At 43.0% G+C, this 20,748-nt stretch overlaps 1 protein-coding gene across 2 annotated transcripts; it reads left to right on the top strand.

Annotated features, from left to right (window-relative positions):
- The first annotated feature begins 1,449 nt into the window (after nucleotides 1–1,449).
- Nucleotides 1,450–18,990, top strand: PARVG (parvin gamma). 2 transcript variants are annotated; one of them, XM_051772475.1, is made up of 13 exons: nucleotides 1,450–1,743; nucleotides 4,214–4,315; nucleotides 4,795–4,859; nucleotides 7,489–7,591; nucleotides 8,582–8,722; nucleotides 9,122–9,237; nucleotides 9,941–9,996; nucleotides 10,864–10,886; nucleotides 12,824–12,882; nucleotides 13,004–13,072; nucleotides 13,509–13,610; nucleotides 16,830–16,902; nucleotides 18,940–18,990. In XM_051772475.1, the coding sequence occupies exons 2-13, from the start codon at nucleotides 4,237–4,239 to the stop codon at nucleotides 18,960–18,962; spliced, it is 909 nt and encodes a 302-aa protein (XP_051628435.1). In that variant the 5' UTR covers nucleotides 1,450–1,743; nucleotides 4,214–4,236; the 3' UTR covers nucleotides 18,963–18,990. The 2 variants fall into 2 exon arrangements, with proteins under 2 accessions (XP_051628435.1, XP_051628434.1); XM_051772474.1 differs by having other exon boundaries at nucleotides 1,454–1,743; nucleotides 18,814–18,990.
- The last annotated feature ends 1,758 nt before the right edge of the window (nucleotides 18,991–20,748 follow it).

The raw sequence follows: 20,748 nt of genomic DNA, 5'->3' as shown, positions 1-20,748 counted from the left end.
CACAAGAGAAAAGCAACTGAATTACACTGTCTGATACCTGTTAGAAGGTTTGGGAGCCAGTTCTTGCACATCAGCACAGGAGGGAATCCTGGCATGCCAGTTTGTGCCTACAGAGCTCTTGGGAAGTCTGGAGTGACACTGGAAATGTCTGTGTGCTTCCCTTTGCTCTGGTATGGAGAGAGCACAGAGTGGCTCTCCAGTACTGCAGGGCTGTGGGGAACCAGGAAAATGCATTATGAGAACTTGTTGGTGGGACTGCTGTTGGTTCCTTGAATTGTTCTTCAGTGGCTGTTTTTAAGTGAGGGCCAGGTGTGTGTGGGGGTGTGTGTGTGCATGGGATGTGCTTTGGGAATGCACAGGAACACTCGGGGTGGGGGGAGATGGGCAAGGAATCAGCTGCAGCTCCAATGCAGGATTTACTAGTCCTGTTCTGGAGAAGACTGGATGCTCCATGCACCACAGGCAACGTCAGGTTTTGGAGGAAAATAAGAGGGTTGTCCATCATGTGTTTTCCAGAATTATTGTTTTAGTACTGACACCCCATTGTGAAGGAGGCTTTCAAGAAAGAAGTCCTTGGTGTTGCTGGTTGAAGTAGGGAGAGACCTGGAAATTACAGATGGATTTCCTGCTCCCTCTGCCTGCTGATATGAAACTGGCTGTGGCCAAAGTTCCCAATAGCATCTCCAACAATACCTGCTTTCTGGTTTTCACTTACTACATGTTTAGACTGCAGAATGCACTTCTGTATAGGTGAGAAGGTACTCTGGGTCTTTGTTAATTTGTTGTATTGTTGTGCTTGTTTTCTGCTTAGGAAAGAGTTATGTTTGCCCCTTGCTTCAGGATTTTGGGTTAAGTTCTCAGTTACTAAGAATTCCTGGCAGCTGGAAATCTGTTTTCAGCCCACTTTCCTTTATCCCATTTTGTCCATTCTTGTCTTTGGCATGGAGCTCAATACAGGAGTCAGTCCCTTCAGAGAGTTAAACCAGACCAGCTTAGAGTGGCTGGTCTGGTCTCTCATTTTGGGGGTTGGTGGAGGACTGCTGGGTTACTTTTGCTTGCTGGGAGATTTAACAGATGTAGCTGGAACCTGCAGGAAATGTCCAGGGAAACTGGTCACTGGAGGAAGCTTTTCCTGTTTAATCAGTGATGGCAGAGGGGAGGAAGAGCAGCAGCACTGCCTAGTGGGGATAACTCTGCTCTCAGGGTTTTGGGCCCTGCTGTGGCTAATGGGCTCTCCAGGGACAAATGAGTTCATCTCCTGCCTGGATGTCTCCTTCCACCAGGTGGGTAGAGTGGTGCTGATCTGCTTTACCAAATGCTTGAAGGACCATGAGTAAAAGCAGGATTTTGGCTGTTCTTGGCTGGTTTATGGTTACGTGCCAAGGCGAAGCGAGTCTCCCCGGAGGCAGGGCAGGGCAGCAGAGCTGGGCAGTGCCATGCAGGAGTGCTCCTCTCTCTGCAGTGCTCTCTGGGGCTCCAGGAGCTGCACGTTTCCTGCATTTGTGTGCCTGTTTACTCTGGCCTGCAGCAGGGAGCAGGCACACAGCCGGTGAGGTTCCGGATGCGAGGCTGGTTTCGTTTTCAGGAGCAGTGAGCACCACACCACTTCCCCTCACACACCCTGGCTGCCCTGCATGGCAGAGGCTCCCAGCCTGGGGCCAGTCCCCCCACACACAGATCCCATCGTGCCTGCTCGGAGAACATCTTGGAAGAGCTGCTGGAGAGCCACTGGAGGAGAGAACAGTAAGTTTGGGAAAAGGGACTCCTTTTTTAACCGTGTGTCCATGTGGGTTGTTCTTGCTGAGATAACGTCTGATGCTGATGGGCAAAAAGTGGCTCTTGAAAGGTCTGGCCCTAAACAGGGAAGTAGAAGTAAGTTTTAAGTAAAAGTAAGTTTTAAACTCAGTGCACAATGCACATTCTCTTTTTTCCTTATTTATTTTTTTATTGCGGTTTTCTGAAGACGGAAATGTTAACATTGACATTCCCGCTTGGTTTTTGTTCCCTTCTCTGTGTGATCTAGACAAGTGTTCCCAGGAAAGTGAGCTAGTGCAGAGTAGGGCTTTTGCCTTTTCAAGGAGGAAGTAAAGCAGTTGAAACAGTTTGGTACCACTGGTAAGTGCTTTGTGTGTATTCTACAGGTAGTTTGTAAGCCAGAGCCCACCACTCATTAATGCTTTTTCTCAGGGGTATCTGACAGTCACACTGTGAAGACCCATGGAGGAAAAGTGAACTGCTCTGACCCAACTAGAGAACTAGTAGTGGCATTGCAAGGTTGTGCAATAGCCTAGTTCCTGACCTGAGAAAATTTCACTTGCAAGTCACGTTCATAGTCAATAATTAGACCTCAGTTTTATTTAAAACTGTCACAATGAAATGCCTTTACAATCAGTATTCAAGCAGTTGTCTCCTACAATGATCTAGGACCAAGGCTCATGCCACAGGAAGGGCTGCTTGTGAATGCTAATTGTTAGCAACAAACCAGTCTAAGTGGTAAATAGCTGCAGTGCTCAGGCTCTGCAATGCCTGTGGGGAATCAATATTGAGAGATGAGAGGTGAAACACAACACTGGCTCTGCAGACAAATGATGGGCTCTGAGGGGTGTTGCTGCTTAGCAATAAGATCTTGGACATATAATAATTAGCTCCATTAAAGTGTCAGCCTGATCAAAAATCAGACAGTGTCAGGAATTGGGAGGAGAGGAACATCAACATATTGACAACTCCTGATGACCAGAACCCCAGTTTTGATTCAAGAAGGCTGAATTGCAGCCCTGTTGAAGTGGTTTTTAGGGAAGTTTCTGTATATCCTTGCTCTGCTTGTGGGTTTTTGGGGTTCTTTTTTTCCCCCCCAAGATTCTACTTCTGGGGGAAGTGCTGTCAGGGACTGGGTAATGGGCAAGTCATTCTGGTTACCCAGAGCAGCAGTTTTAACACTGACTGAACAGGTCACAGGACTGAGGCCTTAGAGGAGATGATATTACATTATTGCACATTCTGAATTTCAGGCCTTTCCTTACAGGTTTTCAAATTTTAGAGTGGCTTCTGATGTTTGGGCCACGCAGAGCCCAAGGGTGTGGCAGCACAACACATCCCTCTGAGGGGCAGATAGTCGAGGGAAATAAGAGAGACACAAGCTGAGTTTTGCAGCAAAGCTGAGTGAGTGTGAGCTGTGGTTTACACAGACAATTACCATTATGAGCAGGACTTCCCAAGGCATAACAGCTGTCAGAAACCTAATTTAAAAGTAAGTAGTCCTCAGGTTGCTCTGTATTAATTAACTTTTCTCTCTCAGGGCAGTCTTATCTCAGATAGTTCAGTTGTTCCTCAGGCACTACATGACTCAATTTCTCCTATTTTATTTTATCAAGGACGTTTTTAGAGATAGCACTCAGTTTTGCAGCCACCATAATGAAATTAAGTCCCTTGTGACCCTCTCTCCTAGTACCTTGCTGGCAATTTTAAGCCAACTTGAATTACCAGATTGATGTGCAAAAGCATCCAGTGGCTATTTTGTACCAATATTCTCGCCTTGGCAAAATCCCTGTTAAAAAAAAATACATGTTCACAAAGCACTTTGACTGGAGCCTGTAATAAATATGTGAGGGAGAGCCTTCGGAGCTGCAGATTCCAATAACTCTAACTTTTTGCTGAGTTTCAATCTTTGCCAAGCTAAAGCATCCTGGTTTTTTTAGTCTTGTGGACTTTAAGCAAGCACTTAAAACTGAACATTCCCTGCCATGTAAGCTGCCTGTTAGAGCCTGGCTCTGTCTTTGGTGTTATCTGTGTAGGCAGCATGGTAATTTAACTACTGTGGTCTTGATTTAATAGTCTCTAAGTATTGGTAATTTTCAAATTTTCTAGCAGATACTTGTTAATACCTTGGGACTGAAAGTTTTTTTAATTTCAATTGAAATAGGATTTTACTCACCTGTTAGAGGTAAAACAGAATTAGATGGAATTACAGCAAGTTTTAGTACTTCAGGGCTTTTTCTCCTACATTTTGATGATTAACAGGAAAAATGAAAATTGTTTTTAGCTTCTTTTTCTTTACACACATTTAAATATATTTTCAGGTTTTTTTTTTAAAACAATCCACTGATCATGAAACAGTAACTGATAAAACCCCCTTCAGTTTGTTTTCTTCTTAGCAATAATTTTGATCTTTATGTGCCTTTACTAATGATCCTTTTCCCCCCATATTTTTTATCAGTTTACCAGGAGTGAGAAAAGACAATGGATTCAGACTTTTTAAATGTGTTTACACAGCCTTCTACAGTTGATCAGTTCCTAAATGAGACCATCATTGCTAAAGGTATGTACTTTATGAACCTGGAGAGAAAAAGGTCCAAAGAACCACCTGAAGAACCAAACAGAAAATGTGCAGTGCAGATGAATTGTATATTTTTCAGCAGTGATCCCATGGTTTTATCTGTGTGTAATTTGGCTGCTGACTCTTTGGAGGCAGATCATGAAGAAGCAATACAAATTCCAGCTGGTTATTTAAATGAAATTTAAATAATATAAGGTTCTGACCGACTTTATTTTCCTCTTTCCAGAATTGTCCATCCAGATCTTACTGGTTTGAATTACACTGAAGCATCATTTCCAACAGCAGTTTTAATAGTCTGATGTACCATTTTTTCACTGATGAGGAATCAGTTAAAACAAAAAATGGTAGTGTTTCTACATAGGGCAATTAGTGATTATTAGGAATATCAAACTCGCAGCAGATTTTGCCACAAACTTGCAGTAGTCATATCTGACAGTGGTAATGTTTGATTCCTTCCACAGGTGAGAAGAGGAAACTCATAAAACCCACCTCAAGCAACAATCCCAAGTTGGAACAATTAAAACAGGTACCACTTCTTTCACTATATTGTTTAACCCTCACCTCGGGTTGTTTTAACCTGTTGACTTAAAGGAACCAGAGAACCTGTTGTGTTCAGCCCAGTGCTTAGATCCCACTCTCTACAAGTGGGAATGAGCTCTGAACCAGAGCTTTTGCCTCAGAACAGTGTCAGGGTGGTTGGGGCCAAACAGGACCAAGCTTCAAATGCAGTGACCAGTGCTGGGTGTGAAGCTGAGTGCAGTTCAAAAACTGAGTTGTTTCTTGTGTGACACCTCCTAGCCTGGGAGATGTGGGTGAGGCACACCAGAGACATCCAGCTGTTGCTTCCTTGTGATGAGAATCCAACTGCACTGGCCCCATGATAACAAGTTTTAGGGTTGCTTCTTATCTGTCTTGTCTTCTGCCTCCACTCGATGGAGCCTGATGGGGATAGAGAGCAGAGGGAGAAGGGATGGAGAGCATGCATGCAACTCACCAGGAATCCAGGAGAAAAGCTTTCAGGTTGTTGTAGGGTACACTGCCTGCTTGAGGTAATGGGAGGGGTGAATCCTATTTCACAGGAAAGTGCTTTATTTCCCAGTAATTTTGACACCCCCCACGCCCCGTGTGCTCAGTCACTGCCTTTCTCTAATGGCACAGCCCAGGGGAAGGCTCACACACTGCAATTCCCTGGAAGAAAATGGCATGTCTCTCATGAGACCAGCACTTCTTGCATTGTAGAGGTGCTGAAATTGTTATAAATATTATGAAAAGCAGCTGAAGCTGTGTGCTGATGTTTGTGTTATCTGGCATTTATAAACCCGTGGATAGGTGCGTTCCTGTATTACGTTTTCGGGCACATTTGATCAAAAAGATTTGATTTTTGTGTCAGGCTTTCACAATGTTTCTATACAGAAGAGAAAATCTGAAAGGTGGTGCTGCAAAATGCAATTATGTTGTCTACAGAAACACTGGATTTGTTCTTTCCAGATTGCCAAAAATGAAGAGTTTCGCTCAGTTTATTATCTCTGTGAGCTTCAGTGCTTAATCCATTTTCTGACAGGGATTCCTGAAAGAATGTTCTTCATTGTCTAATTTATTTTCTTTGCATGATGTGGAGGTGGAAATTGAGTCCTGAGGGAGGCACAGCCCTCTGGGTGCCCATCAGTGCCACTTGATTGTCTTCTTAATCTAAAGAATTGATGCTTCTCTAGAGAAGGGGTTGGGATGGAGACAGGGACAGGGAGGTGTCTTCAAGGGAAGCAAGGAAACTGTCTTGGGAGAAAGATTTTTCACTGCATTTTCATTTTGAGGTGTCTTTGGAGAACTAAGGAATGAGAAGTGGCTCACTGTGGTTACTATAAATATCGAGCTGCATGTAGAATAGAAGATGGTTACACTGGGCAGCCAGCAGCAAACTTCTCCAAGTATTCCTTTCCTCCTTTTTAGACACAAGGCTCTGCCCTGCAGCTGAGTGGGTCAGAAAGCAGAGCTGTGTGAGCTGCAGGCCGTGGATGTGGCTGGCTGGAGCTGAGATAGCAAGTGAGGGATGGGACAGGTCTGTCCTCAGCACTATGTGCTGCTTTTCTGACTTCCCTCTGTATTTGAGGTACTGCTCTACCCCTCACACATCTGAAGCAAGCATTAGCTGAGGAGCACAGCCTTCTGCTCTGGAACACTCTTAGCACACAATTTGTGTTACACTTTGGCAGGTTCTCAGTTCAGGCATTTGTCGTTCCTTGTGCAGTTTCAAGCAAGATATTTATGTTTTTTTCAAACCCTTTTTACATTTTTGTTAATGTTGGATAACTCACAGGGACCTGCTATGAATTTTCTCCTCTGTTTACAGCAGACAAACTCCAGACACTCCCTCAAATAGTGATACAAGCAATACCCCTCCTTCTTTCAAGAGGGATGTCCATGTTAGCAGCCAGCTGGGGCTACTGCTTTTCTGTTCTGCTTCAGCCTTTCCATCAAAATATGTGGATAGAACACATGCTTGGGGAAGTGCTGAGGAGTAGGAGTGCTCTTCATGTAGGAGCACATGTGATTCCTTTCCAGTTGTAGCCAGCTCTCCTTGGCTTCCTGAGCAGCTGCCCCTTGCAAAGGCAGGAGGGATATTGGAAAGGCTGGTGGGAGGATTGCCATGTAAGAAAACCCCAAAAAAGTATTTGGGGACTGTGCAGTATAATAATGCAAAAAGGAAAAGGAAACAAAAGTAGGAGAGGAAAGGGAGGAGTGGGAGTAACGTGGATGAGTACAAGGAATAACCCACAGAATGAGTGAAACCTCTTTTCTTACAAACTTCTGCCTGGCAGCTGAATTTGTGTGAATTCTGTGATATATGATAAAGGCAGGGGGTGGGAAGTGTAATGTGCAGCCTTTTCCTTGCTGGAAGTGGGAATGGGTCTCCCAGCTCTATAACCATTCCACAGAATTCATAGGAATATAACTAGTGAGGTGTCTACCTCACTTGAAAAGCGGGAAGAACTAACTGATACTTCCCTTTAAAAACCAACCAAAAAGCACAAAGGACATGGAGGTTGAAAGCAAACCAAGATGTGATAAGGGACTACAGAGAAAGGTGAAGCACAGCCTAGTGCTATTCTGTCTAAACAACAGGAATATAACTGCAGCTGCTTTGTTTTCCTCTGCAGTTTTTGATTGACTGGATTAACAGAACTCTGCAAGAGGAACACATAGTAGTTAAAAGTCTGGAAGAAGACCTGTTTGATGGGTTGGTACTTCATCACCTCTTGGGTAAGCTGTTCCTTTGAGTTTAGTTCCCAGACACGTCACAGGGGAACTTCCAGATCAGAGACTAAACCTCCCAACTCGCACTGGCAGTGACCTGCCAGGGTCTCACTTCCCTAGCAGAGGAAGCACTGCACTGAACCAGCTGTGACAATTGCAATTCTGAGCAAAAGCCCCAATGATCCACTGTTGTTTTACATAATTATTTTACTTCTAGGAAAATCTTTTGACCTGCTAGTCGACACAATAAAAAGGTTTTGCGTTTTGAAGTGCGAAATTCGGCGTGTCTGAGAGAAAGGAGGATTTCATAAGTGAGGAGCACAAAGGTGACTTGTGGTGCTCTGAGAAACATTGGATGGAATCAGCACTGTAATATACATGTTTTCCTGCTTTAAAAAAAAATTAAAATTAAACAGCTCTAGGTCTAAAGAACTGGGCTGGAACTGGAACTGATAAAAGTCTAAAAGAGGCTTTTGGTGCTGTGTGGTGCTTGTATGAAGGTGTGACCTCCTGGAGCAGCCTGTTGTTTGTTTTGATTTCTCCATCTCTCCTCTCCCTACTATATTTTTCTTTCCCTTTTCACTCTCTTTGGGGATGTCTTTCAAATCATGTCTCCTTTCCACCAAGGCTGAGAACAGCAGCATGGACAGGATTGGCTTGTTTTCATAGTTACCTGAGGATTTCTTTGTACACCATCTACAGGAAAGATTCACTCGTAGGGTTTCTGTAGCATCCATTAAGAAAAGAAGGAATGGAGAGTGTTGGGGGATGATCCTGCAAGGAATGACTTGAGTCCTCTCCCTTTTGCAGAGCTTCACTGATTTTACTGAGGCTTTCAGAGAGCACAGGAGTTTAACAAGGCATGAGGCTGTGGGGCTGTGGAAGCAATCAAACATCTAAAACAAGGCTTCGTGTGCTTTGCTGCCATTTCGTGGTTCTGATTTATTTTTTTAATTTTTTTTTTTTGCCTTACACTTCCCGTGGACTGCCTCAAAGAAAAGCTGGGGTCCCTCAAGCTGGATGTCGACAAGATCGCGTTGACGGAGAAGAAACAGCGGCAGAAACTGTCTGTGCTCATGGGAGCTGTGGCCAAGTGTCTGCAGCTGGAGGAGAGTCAGCTGAAGTGGAGCGTGGAATGTAGGTGCAGAAGTGAAACAGGAGGAAACTATCCATCACAGGGCTTCTGCTGGGAGGCAAAGGGCTGCCAGAACAGCAATTAAACAGCCTGTTTTCAACGACTGGTTGAATCAAAAGTGAGACAGGAATCCCTGCCCCTGACTGGCTCTGCCTCCCCTGGGTGTGTGGCTTGGGGGTCCCTTACCAGCCCTCAGTGTCCACACACGTGTCTCCCAACAAGAACTTTGAAGCTGTGCTATTGCTAAATGGTGATGTTGTACAAACCCCAGTCTGGTGTCCCACCTCTGCTATGGTCCCCCACGACTTTGGGATCCTCTGCACAGGGAGAATTCCCGATGCTGGAGGGAAGTTTACTCGTTTTGCACACTGAACAGTGTTTTCTTTCTTGCCATGGAACAGCTATCTTGACAAAGGACCTGCTGAGCACACTGCACCTCCTGGTTGCAATAGCAAAGCACTTCAATCCCAACCTGGCTCTGCCTCCAAATGTTCAAGTGGAAACAATCACCATTGAGGTATTTCTAGTTCCAATAGGACCCAGAGTCTTTTCACAAGGCTAACTTGCTTGGAATTGTATCTATATTTTCTGTGAACCTTTTAATTTCTCAGCTTGTTGGATTAGATTTAGTTTTCAGTTCAGCTCTACTTTTTAAAGGGGAGAAACACTATGCTGTTTTTCTTCCTTGATCAAAAAAAAAAAAAAAAAGGAATTATCCAAACTGAAAACAGCTTTTGGTGCCTGTAAAGAGGAAAAAGAAGATATTCTGCTGTTACTGTCTCTAAATGTTTTAAAGTAGAAACCTATACTCATAAATTATGACACTGGTTTGTTGCTGAGGGTTTCTTTCTTTGGGGGAAGGGAGTTTTTACTGGCCTGTCTCTTCAGGCTGTCAGTTGGGGGAAGCACTGTTTTTTTGATGCTATGTGGAGTACTGAGAACTATATAGAGGGGAAAAAAGGAACAAGGATGTAAGAAAAGCTCCCAAGGGGCTTTAGAAATAGTCAAGAATTGCCATCCTAAATTTAAGCATCCCAGAAAACTGAAGTCCTCTGCAGGGGGGATTTATCTGTGAGTGGCAGGCCGTGGCACAAGGTTATTATAAGGCAGAGGTGACCACCTCCAGTGCTGCAAACAAGTCATGAAAGCCTCGTTACTGCTTTTGATTTCTCTGTGTGTGTGTGTGCCAAACTCCAGTTTTTTTATTGTCCTTTCAACAGAACACCTCCAGAGGATTAAAGGCATCAAATGCGGTGGAAAATATCACAGACAACAAGTAAGAGGGGATATATCTGGGTTTTTTAACACTGTCAACCAGAAAAGAACCATTGTGGGTGTGTTCTCCCTTGGAAAAAATAGCTGGGATCATGGTGATGACAAAGGGTGCAAACCCAGGCTTGCATATGCATTTGAGCTATTTCTCTGATTTCTTTCCTTTTTTTATCCCCCCCTTCAGATTTGGTATTATGACAGAAGACCTTTCTTTATTCCTTACCTAAACTTCTCTAAAATAATATGCATGATTATTTCTAAGGCTTGGTGTGGAATTTCATAGCAAATACAGTAATAAAATCCCAGTACTGTAAATCTACCTGTGCTAGACTAAACTAGAAATTTTCTAAAGCCACAAAGGTTTAAGTGTATTTTTAATTCGCTGCTGTTGTGTCATTAAATAAAGAGAAAGGAGGCAATTCCTTCCTTATTTTGCTGAGAAAGAAAGGTTTGTTGAGTTTATGAGGTACTGCCATTATCAAAGGAGTTAAGTAGTAAGATACCATTTATATACTGAGAAAATATGGATATCATTCCAAGAACTAGAAACAGATTTTCCTACTGTCATTTTTATATGCCAGAACATCTTCAAACTCTAATATCATGAGCAGCTTATTGGAAGAGGATATTAAGGATTGTGCTTATAAAATTCATTGGTCTGTGGGCCAGTTAAAATCTCACAGGCTTCCAGGAGCTTATGCAGATAAGAAGTGTACTTAGAAATGTCTCTTGGAAAGTCACTCTGACATGAAGTTAATGGCACTTGGAGCTCTATCTCCTCCTTTACAAGATAGCAGATAAGCTTTGCTTATGAATAAGGTTGGCTCTGCTGAATGATTTTTCTAATTCCTGCTTTTTATTGCACTTCCAGAGAGAGCACAGAAGCGCAGTCAAGTAAGTGCTGGCACTGCCAAGTGCAGTGTTCCATTATTGTGTGCTGTTATACACCGTGTCCTGAGCCATTTTTACCTCACCATAAAATCAGTGTGCTCCCACTAAAGTCAGTGGAGATTCAGGGATTTTTTGATTTTTTTTCCTGGTGTTTTTCTCCAAATGTTAATGTCTGTTCATATCATCACAATGCAGTTTGGGAATTGGGTGACCACTTTGCCCTTGGATTACAGGCAACAGGAAATGATGACCCAACAAAGCCTTGTCCGGGGGCAAAATATGTCATGGATTTATGGAACTGTTTATGACCATAAAGCCTTCAGGGTTGTGCTTGTTGCTCCCAAAGTTCCAATGCACTTTCCACAGTTTGCAAACTAGATTTTGAAGTCTACTGGTGGCAGCTCAGTAAAACCAACATCCCCAGAGGTTTTACCCTTTAGTGCTTTTCAGGGCTGTGAAATACTTGAGGGGAAAAATATCCACGTGCACAGAGCCTGCAGAAGGTCTGGGCACTGCTCAGGCTTCAGTGGGAGCTGCTCTTCCTTGTAAAGAAGGTAAAGGAGCACGTTGCATCCCCAGAGATCCAAGGCAACTGTTTCAACTCCCTGCTCTGCCCTTTATTTTCATGTTTTCATGCTTTGCAGAGGTCCAAACTATGTCATCTAATACGTATTTATCGCTCATTCCACTGGGTGTTCTCTAGCGTGGGCTGAAATTGTGACAATAAAAACAGGAAAAAAAAACCCCAACCCAACCCATAACGAGGTGTTTCTTTCAGTGGGTTGGTTCTGCTGTGAAGAGAAATCTGCAATTCACTCTTCCAAATGCTCACTCTCTCTGTTTTTGACGCGGAGAGAAATCCCAAAGCGTGGCTCCAGGAGAGGGCTCTCCAGTTTGCACGGCGGCTGCAGGTTTCAGGCTGTTGCTCAGGGGTTTGTTTGATGGATTCCCCTTTTCCCTGGCACTGCTCCTGCAGCAGCCCCCCAACAGGGAGCACAGGGAATCGTGAGGAAACCCCTTCACAAAGGAGGCTTCCCTGGCGCTGTCTTTTGGGAGGAATATTCCCTAAGCAGAGCTCCCTTTGCTTTCCTGCAAAAGGTGCTTCTCCGTTTAAAAAAAAAAACAACACTGCTTTTCCTGTAGAAACTGGCTCTCCTTTTAATTCTGCTGCCAGAGTGCTCTTCATTTTTAGGAGTGTTTCAGAGGCTTTGTTCATGCCTGAATCAGTGTCGTGGCTGAGTGAGGAGCTGGATCCTGCTCTCACTAAACCTGGGCTGAAAAGGGAGGTGAGGGTGGGCGTTCCATGAATCTCCTTTCCTTAGAAATGAGCTGTGTGCCAGCTCAGTGCCAGCTCAGTGCCAGCTTTAAACTGGTCATTTTTGAGGTCCCAGAGTTTCCAGAGGAAGGGCAATGTCTCCAAACTTGTGGTTTTTTTGAAGGAAGGAGACTGGTTTTTCTGCAGATTTGATGTACGTGATGTTTCTGTTGGGGCAGAGCAGTAAAATGGACAACTCCTCTTCTCCCAGTATTTCATCCCAGAGGTTCAGGGTCAAAAGAACCATAAGTGAAAAGAGATAAACTTGGCCATTGCTCACTGGTGGCAGCACAAATCTTGAGAACCTCTGCAGGGAATTACCTTCAATAATTTCTTTATTGAATGATTCAGTTCAATTCAATAATTTCATTATTGAATGAAATAAATTGTCTTCTGTGATGTAATCAGACCGAAGGGAAGCCTGTCACCCCGTCCTCTGATAAATACAAATAAAATAAAATAAATAAATACATAAATACAAAAGCAGGATCTCTCCCCACCCCCCTAACAACTCTGTTCCTCCCTGGTTTTTAAGTTGCAAATACCTTTCTCCTTCTGGAGCCACATTAAACCTCTGAGCTGACAGTTATTTAAAATAAAACCAATTAATGTTGTTTTGATACAGATGATGCCTTTGATGAATTATTTAGCCGTGCTCCAGATAAACTGGAGGCTGTCAAAAAGGTAATTTACTTTTTTTTAGTAGACGTCAAAATCTGTTAGGCAAAACATAAAAGTTAAATCTCCACTGAAAAAGTTATTTTTTTCTTTCCCCCTCCCTCTCTTCTCCTTCTGTTTTCTTTAGGTGTTTTTGCAATTTGTCAACCAGCACGTTGGAAAATTAGGATTAAGTGTGAAAGACATTGAATCTCAGGTAAACCAGGTTTTGTCAGTGTTTCCTCTCACCACCAGGAATCCTCCTTTTTGTTGTAGCAATTTAAAATCTGGCAACATAACAATGATTTCCAGGTTCAGGTTGAGATATCAAGCTTCAGCCTCTGAAGTTATTGAAAAAGTATTGAAAAAATACAGTCATTTATAGTTACACATTTGTCACTTGTGTCTCTCTCCACACCTGGAATAGTTTGCTCTAACAGCTGTCCTTTTACAAGGTCATATCTTCACTAATATGAATTTGGGAGCCTTATCTATCTAAATATGAAGTTCACTGTGGAAAAGAGGTTGAGGGAGCTGAGTCATAAGACTGTGATTGCCAGAGTAACTAACATTTAAATTCCTTTACTGCTGCAATGGCATTTATGGGAATAATTTACTAAAGCCAAATAATTTTCAGATCGTTCTTCCTCTAGTTTTCAGATGGAGTTATCTTACTTATCTTAATTGGACAACTGGAGGGTTACTTTCTGAATTTGAGGAACTTCTTCCTGACTCCAGCCAGCACCACGGAGATGGTGGGTTGTTCTGTAACCACTTGGAGCTTGAGACAGCAAACACCTCGTGTGTTCAGTGCCTTTGATGGCAGTGGAGGGCTCTGCTGCTGCTGTGTGGGAAGTCAGACCCCTGCAGGCTTTGCAGGGTGTGTGTTTGGGACTGCACAAACACACCTTTGGTGCTCTTACAAGACCTTGGTGTCTTCAAAATCAGCTTCTCGTGGGAGGCAAACAGCTGTTTGCACCTCTTGCATTTGTTTGGCACCTCTGAGCTCCTGGAGCCTCCTGGTGAAATGCAGAGGGTCTGTGTGCTGGGGAATCAGGGGGCTATCCCCTACAAGCCTGTCCTGCAGACGTTTTTAGGGGATGACACCCCTTGCATGGCAGAACTGGATCCCTCTGGGTTTTTCTACGCTGTCCTAAAAATATACCTCAATCAAGACATGGCCAGAACATCTTGAAGGCCCCCTCTGCTTGGAAAGCTCTGGAGAGTTGACATCCTTTCCTCCCTGGAGGCTGGGAGCTGTAACCCCCCCAGCCAGACCTGCTTGGCAGCTTTTGCAACCTGTAGCAGGCAGATTTCATCTGGGCTTTAGGAGTAAAAGCTGTCATCAGCCAGAGGGTACCATGTGCTGGGCTGCCTCCTCCACAGGTCTGGAATGTTGATATGTTTTGAGGTATTTGAGATATTTTCAGCTTGTCTCTGCTGGGCAGGGGTTTTTCATTTGGGTCACAGAATAGCTCTGAAAATCTTGACACTGGAGCTGTTTTGGCTGGGTTATACTCAGATTTCTGAAGGTGAAATGTGTCAGATCCTTTTCAGGTGAGAAGGAAATGTCTCCTCTGGTGTGGTTTGCATTACAGCTTCCCCACACAGATGAAGCTTTTGTCTGATTTCCAGCCTTAGCACAGTCAGTGTCTTATTTGTAATGGAAATTCTCAGAGGTCCCATAATAATGAATAAATATTCCCATGGAGCTTTTCATCAAAACATTTAAAAGCACAGTTGTTTGAGACCTGTGTTCAAACACCAACATTTCATTGCTGTCAGCTGGGTAACTGTTTAAGCTATTAGGAAAAATAGATTTATTATTTTTTTTTTAATCTAAGAACAGGGAAAATATATTTTGAAGGGCATTTCCTTGGAGCAGTTTTTCTTCCTTTTCTCCTTCACCCAGTTTTCAGAATTGTTAGGCCTGGTCCACTGACTTGGAAAGAAATTTTTAACTTTTTCATTAACTTTATCCAGAGGAAGTCAATGAATATTTTCTTATTTAAAATTTCATAGATGACCGTTTTGGTTTTGGTTCAGCCCTATTCAAGCCTCACAGATTTCTCTCTAGAAATGAGATATTCCTACAATTCAGGTACAAATCAGAGCTCTGACTTCCCAGTTCTTACCCTGCACATCACTGGCATCAGAGAAGAATATAATGGGGTTGGGCACTGCTTCAGAACAGTTCTTTCCACTGGAGTAATTTCATTTTAGCAAAGCTCCTTCTGAGCACTGGGCTTGCTGTTGAACAGTTTGCCAAAGTGGTATTTAGCATTTGCTTCTCCTCTGATGTTCATTACAAGATGCACAGTGGGATGACACCATAACTAAAAATATTGATCGACCGTAGTTCAGCTGTCACTTGGACATAAAACATGTCTCTCAATTCCCCCGTGCTTTCTGACTCCCTGTCATTTTAGACATTAATTGGTGCAGCAAAGTGGGAAGATGTAACCTTTGCTGAGATTGAAAAGATCTCATTTGTGTTGTTCAAGTGATGACAACCACAGGCACTGTTCTGATCGACTTCCACTCCAGCTGAAGGGACAGCTGGACGTTCAGAGCTTCACTTCATGAACTGCAGGGAGGGGAAATGAGGCTGGAAGGAGTGAGAGTGAGGAGGAAATGGATACCAGAAATAGGGAGGGATGGGGGGATGAGGAAACCAGGAGCAGATGAGCCTTAAGGTCCCTTCTAACCCAAACCATCCCATGACAGAAATCGGGATGTGATCAGCCTGCAGGTGCAAGAAGACAACTCTGTGTGTGTGTGGGGGGGGTTGTTGCAGTGTTTTTGGGGTGTTTATTGCCAAAAAAATGAGGTTTGCAGGTAACTGTAAAGAAGTCCACCTCTGGCTGCTCATGTGCAGGGAAAGGTGTGCATTCTGTGACAAAGAATATGATCACAAAAGCGTTCAGGTTGAAATTAGGGGTGAGCTTTGTAAAGTCAGGAGGTGAAGATGATGATGATGAAGGAGGGCCCCAGGGCTTCTCAAAACTGTGTGAACTCGATACTTTTGCCAAAACATGCCCAGAGCTGAAACACTCCAAATGTCCTGACTCCTGTCCAGTTGTAAATCCTGGAGAATTGTCCAGCTGGAAGTGCAGCTGGATAAAACAATTTCCTTTTTCAAGCTTTCTTTTCTTTGGTAATTATTAGTTTTTCTGGCTGAAGATTCATTTTGAAATCTGCATGTTGTCATTCCTTGAAAATCTCACATGCATTCCAGAGAGGGAAATGTGGCCCTTTTACCTGTGCTGGTTCATTAAGGGAACAATTAAAAAAACCATTCACAACTGCTGCTTATGTGTGTGATGCTGTTTTGATGTGGGAAGGGAGAGAAAAACCAGAGGAAAACTTTGAGAAAAAACTCCAGCCTTCATTCATAGATGTGTTTAGTTCCTCATGAGTATTATTGAGGATATCATTTATGCTCTTATTGTGTGTGGACACCCTTATGTGGTCCAGCAGAAACTTTTAGCTCACAAATACAGCTGATCCAGAGATTTCCCATCTGGAAATTCTGAATAAGACATGCAGAACTTTTTCCTTCTGTATTTTTTGTTTGTTCCAGGTGTGGTAGGCATGTGGGCATTGTTAAAAAACCCAGAAATAAACTCCATGCATCTATTAGATCCAGTTAAGAATCTGGCCTGTTTTCCCCATGGGAATATCCATTAACACAAGTCTTTCACTTGTGAAGGTCTATTTTTGACTAGATGGATTCCTCTGCCCATCTCATGGGATACATTTTGCTGGAGATGGATTTTACATCTAATTTTATATTATAATTGGTAGAAATTCTGAAGAGCACTCCATGAAAACTAAGGAGATGAATATGAGTGCATATTTATGAATCAGTATCTTTAGCTACTAGAGAAATATTTTCTAAAGCCTTCTGACCACTGCACTGTCAGGGAGAAAATATTATAATATTTTCTATTATATTAATCTCTCTCAAACAGCTCCACAACGTTAACCTTGCCTTGGACTTGCTGGCAGATGGAGGTCTTCTGAATTTTTCTGTGAACTCTGAAGGTGAGTCATGGCGTGCAAACTTGTCTGGAATAGAATTGCTAATATCCTGGCTTAGCAAAAATTAGATTAATTGCAGAGAGCAGGTTCTGCAATGTGACACATTTCATTATATGGCTGCCCCACAGCTCCTCGTTCAGAAATGAATAGTAGTGGTAAAATAAGACTTGTTTTGAACAATCGTTATTTCTCTACTAAAAAAAGTTGGATTGTTATAAGTTTAGTAACTTTACACTAAAACTGGTTGGTAATTCAGTATTTGTTAAAGATTTAAACCAGTGACAGCTCCCAGGGAAATTACAGCAGCTGAGCTGGAGGGAAAATTATTTTCCCATCTCATAAAAAAGTTTCAGTGTGTTAAAAGCAAGTTTGTTTCACGTGGGAAGAAACCTTGCAGAATATGTCTTGAAAATCAGAAACACTGATCACTCTATCTAAACCCAGCAGAGCTGGTGGGCCAGTCTCCTGAATATGAAAATCATAGGTTTTAAGCTTTTCTTATGCTTGGTTCAGACCTGGGAGCTGATCCAAGTGAGTGCTTTCATCACTGGATCAATATACAGGCATGTTCCACCACCAAAAAAAAACCCACAACCAAAAAAAAGCTTCATTTGGATGAGTTCCAATTTTCCAATTAACAAAAATATGGTTCAGAAGTTCCACAAAGAATGTTTTACCAGCTCCTGGTGGGCCGAGGGATGTGGGTGCATCAATGGGTGGTGCTGGGACTGCACAGCCTGACCCCTTGCAGGGCACAACCCCCATCCTTCCTCCACCAAGCCCAAAAGCCTGGAGTTGAATAAGAAAGTCAAATCTTTATTGAAAATGGAAAGGATTATCTCAACCCCTGGTAATTACTTCTGAGGTGGATGTGTGTGTTTGGTATGTGACATTTGGAATCATGGAGAGGGGAAGATGGAATTTAGGACTTTGGGTTTTTTCTTCTGTTCTCTTTTTTCCATGAATGATTTGGTGATGTCAGCAGTTTGCCTGTGGGCTTTTTGCTGTGTCACATAGAGCTGGGAGTCTGAAAAGCTAAATAGCCTTTATTTATGTTAATGTTAAAAGAGTGAGCTCAGGTCTCCATGCTGAGATCCACCTTCTGTGTGAAAGGAGATAAATCCATGCTTTCCTCCCTTCCCTCTGGCTGTTCTGCACTGCCTCAAACACAGAGTTGATCAGGATAAGAAATGCTGGTGCCAACATCTCCAAGTCCTTTTTAGCTTCCCTGGGAAAACCTTCAGCTAGTGAGTAAATTTAATATGATTTAAGGGTACTTATTACAGCTACACTACTTAGGCTGCTCCAGGATCTCATTTACCAGTGTTTCATTGTTAATCTTGCTCCCAGTGATTTACAACATTGTAAGAAGAACAGTAAACCCTCTGAATCAGTTGCCCTCTTCCACTGCAGTTATTAAATACAAGAGCAGTTTGTTTAGCCAAGAACACAGAAGCTGGAAAACTAAATGAAAACAAACAAACCAAAAAAAGAAAGCAGCCAATGGCAACGAAAGATGATGGAAATATTACAACAACAAAAATAAAGTGTCAGGTAATTCCCAACATGGTTCCTGACATAGAAGAATCATAAACAACTAAGGCTAGAAAGCCCTATTAAATTATCTACTCAGTTCTCTGCTAGTGAAACATTATTTCTTACTATGCATTATTTACCCTGTCTTACAGCAAGATAGGGCAGTGAAGGTCCCTTTTCCTCAAGTTCCTTTAATAAATAATTGGTTTTCTAGCTCTGTAGTTCCTATTTTGCTTCTCGTTGCAATTAGATTGTCTCAGTTCCCGTTCTAATTGGGGAAAGGTGGAAGATCCTTTGGCAGTTGCAGTCTCTTTCTGTTCCAGGCATTGCTAAATACTTCCCATCTGCTTTTGTTGTCCCTGGTTTGTGTATCCACAGATATTGTGAAGGGAGATATGAAGACTACAATGAGGATTCTCTATTGCTTGTATTCCAAGTACAAGACCAAGGAAGCATGAAGGACAAGGCCAAAAGCTTGAACTTTTATTTTTTTTTCTCCCCCAGCATGTCACGGCGTGATTTTTTGATTCCCAGCTCTGTTTTCCGCTGCTTCTGTGCCTGAACTCGTGTTTGACACTTGCTGTGTTAACATTGCATGTGCAAGTCTGTTATTCATGCAACCTTTCACATATACAGCCTGAGTGACTTTAAATATTGTGTGTCCATGGCCAGTGTAATTCTGTGGCTGTAGCTCTTGTTCCAGACCCTGCCTTTTGTTTTCTCCAGTGCTGCAAAGAGGTGCAATGTGTATTTTTTCTGGACTCTGAGTTCTTTGCTCCTTAAGGTGAATTTGGAAGTTGTTTTTGCAGCCTCCCCACTTTTCCTGCTTCTGAGTCGCTCTAGAAACTGGAGAGGTGAAGACTGAGACCCACTTGAAGCTCAAGTTCAAAACCTGCTTTGGAGAGGTGGCCAGAGCTTGTCAGACAAGAGGATATGGATTGGACACCAAGTGAATAGGCAGCAGAAAGGAAATCTGAACTTACTGAGTGTTTGATGAATGTTCCACTGCTCAGATATGGAGAAGGAACTCAGATCAGTGTGAGGCTGTGCAGTGACACAGGGCTCTCCTGCACAGCTGGAGGAAGATGCCCTTCTTTCCTTGCCAAGCCAGTGCCAAGCTGTGGCTGGCTCCAGCCTGCTGCAGCCCTACTGTAATCTTTGACTGGCAGGAATCCCAGTTCCTGTGTCAAGCAAGAAAGACTCACATGGCCACACTTTCTCTCCAGTGAGAGGTGGATAGTTGCTGGCTTCCTCTGCAGCTGGGAGAGACCATCATGGGTGGGATTAGTGAAACTCAGCTTCCACCACTTCTGGCAGCTCAGTTGTGCTGCAGGGGCTCTCAAACTCCTCTGAGACTCTCCCAGCTGAATTATCCAGCCAGCATCCCCCAGCATCCCAGCATCTCCCTCTGGATGTGTCAGTTTATGTCAGCTGTCACCCTCGGTCCTCCTTGGGGGATTTAAATCGCAGCTCCTTCAAAACCTTCATCTACTCCCTTGACCTCAAAATTATGTCATGTTGCAGAAAACTAGAGATCTAATAATAAAGTTTTGGTATTATTTTGGCTTCCATCTAAACTGATTTAATTTCCTGTCGTCAGTGCCTCTGACATTTGATCTCTGGTCTGATCCTCCACCTGTGTGTTAACGGGAAAGCAGAGCTCGAGTGCTGACATTTACAGAGGAGAATTTGTTGTGTCTACCCCTGGACACAGAGCCCAAGGAAGATCCTTGGATAGCAATGCTGATAAGTCTTCACTGCCTTTGACAATGGTAATGCTGCCCAGCTGCTGGGGGACAGAGCTCTGCAAACTGCCCTGAACCAAATCCTTTCTGCACCAAGAATGAGCCTGTTACAGAGAAAAATACAATATGTGGTGCCAGTGACCAGCACATGCTAGTTGTGTGTGCTGTTCTGAATTATTTGAGTAAAGAATACTTGTGGGTTTTTTCATTTGCAAGTCTCCATCAGTACTTTGCTTTATTCCTTGATGGGCTTCTAACAGTCAGCTGGGGGACCTGAGAAGTTTGTTCTCTGGCATAAATAATATTTCTTGCAGGGGAAGTGTAGATCTTGATATTTAGTAAATTAAAGGGTCATATTCCCTTCCCAACACCAGCTTCCCTAAACCTGTTATAAACAAATCATTCTTTTGGAAACACACAGTGGAAAACAAACAGTTAATGTGCTTGAATCAAAACCACAGAGAGACTAAAAATTAATGTTTTAATCTGCTTTTTATGCTGAGAGCCAATTTATAACCCACTTGATGTGTCTGAGCATTTTGATAAAGAGGCTGTGTTTGATTCCTAA

The sequence above is a fragment of the Manacus candei genome, unplaced genomic scaffold (genome assembly GCF_025592945.1).
Source record: "Manacus candei isolate 608988 ecotype Guabito, Panama unplaced genomic scaffold, ASM2559294v1 h1tg000153l, whole genome shotgun sequence".
NCBI classification, from domain to species: domain Eukaryota; kingdom Metazoa; phylum Chordata; class Aves; order Passeriformes; family Pipridae; genus Manacus; species Manacus candei.
This window is presented reverse-complemented; position numbering and strand designations above follow the sequence as displayed.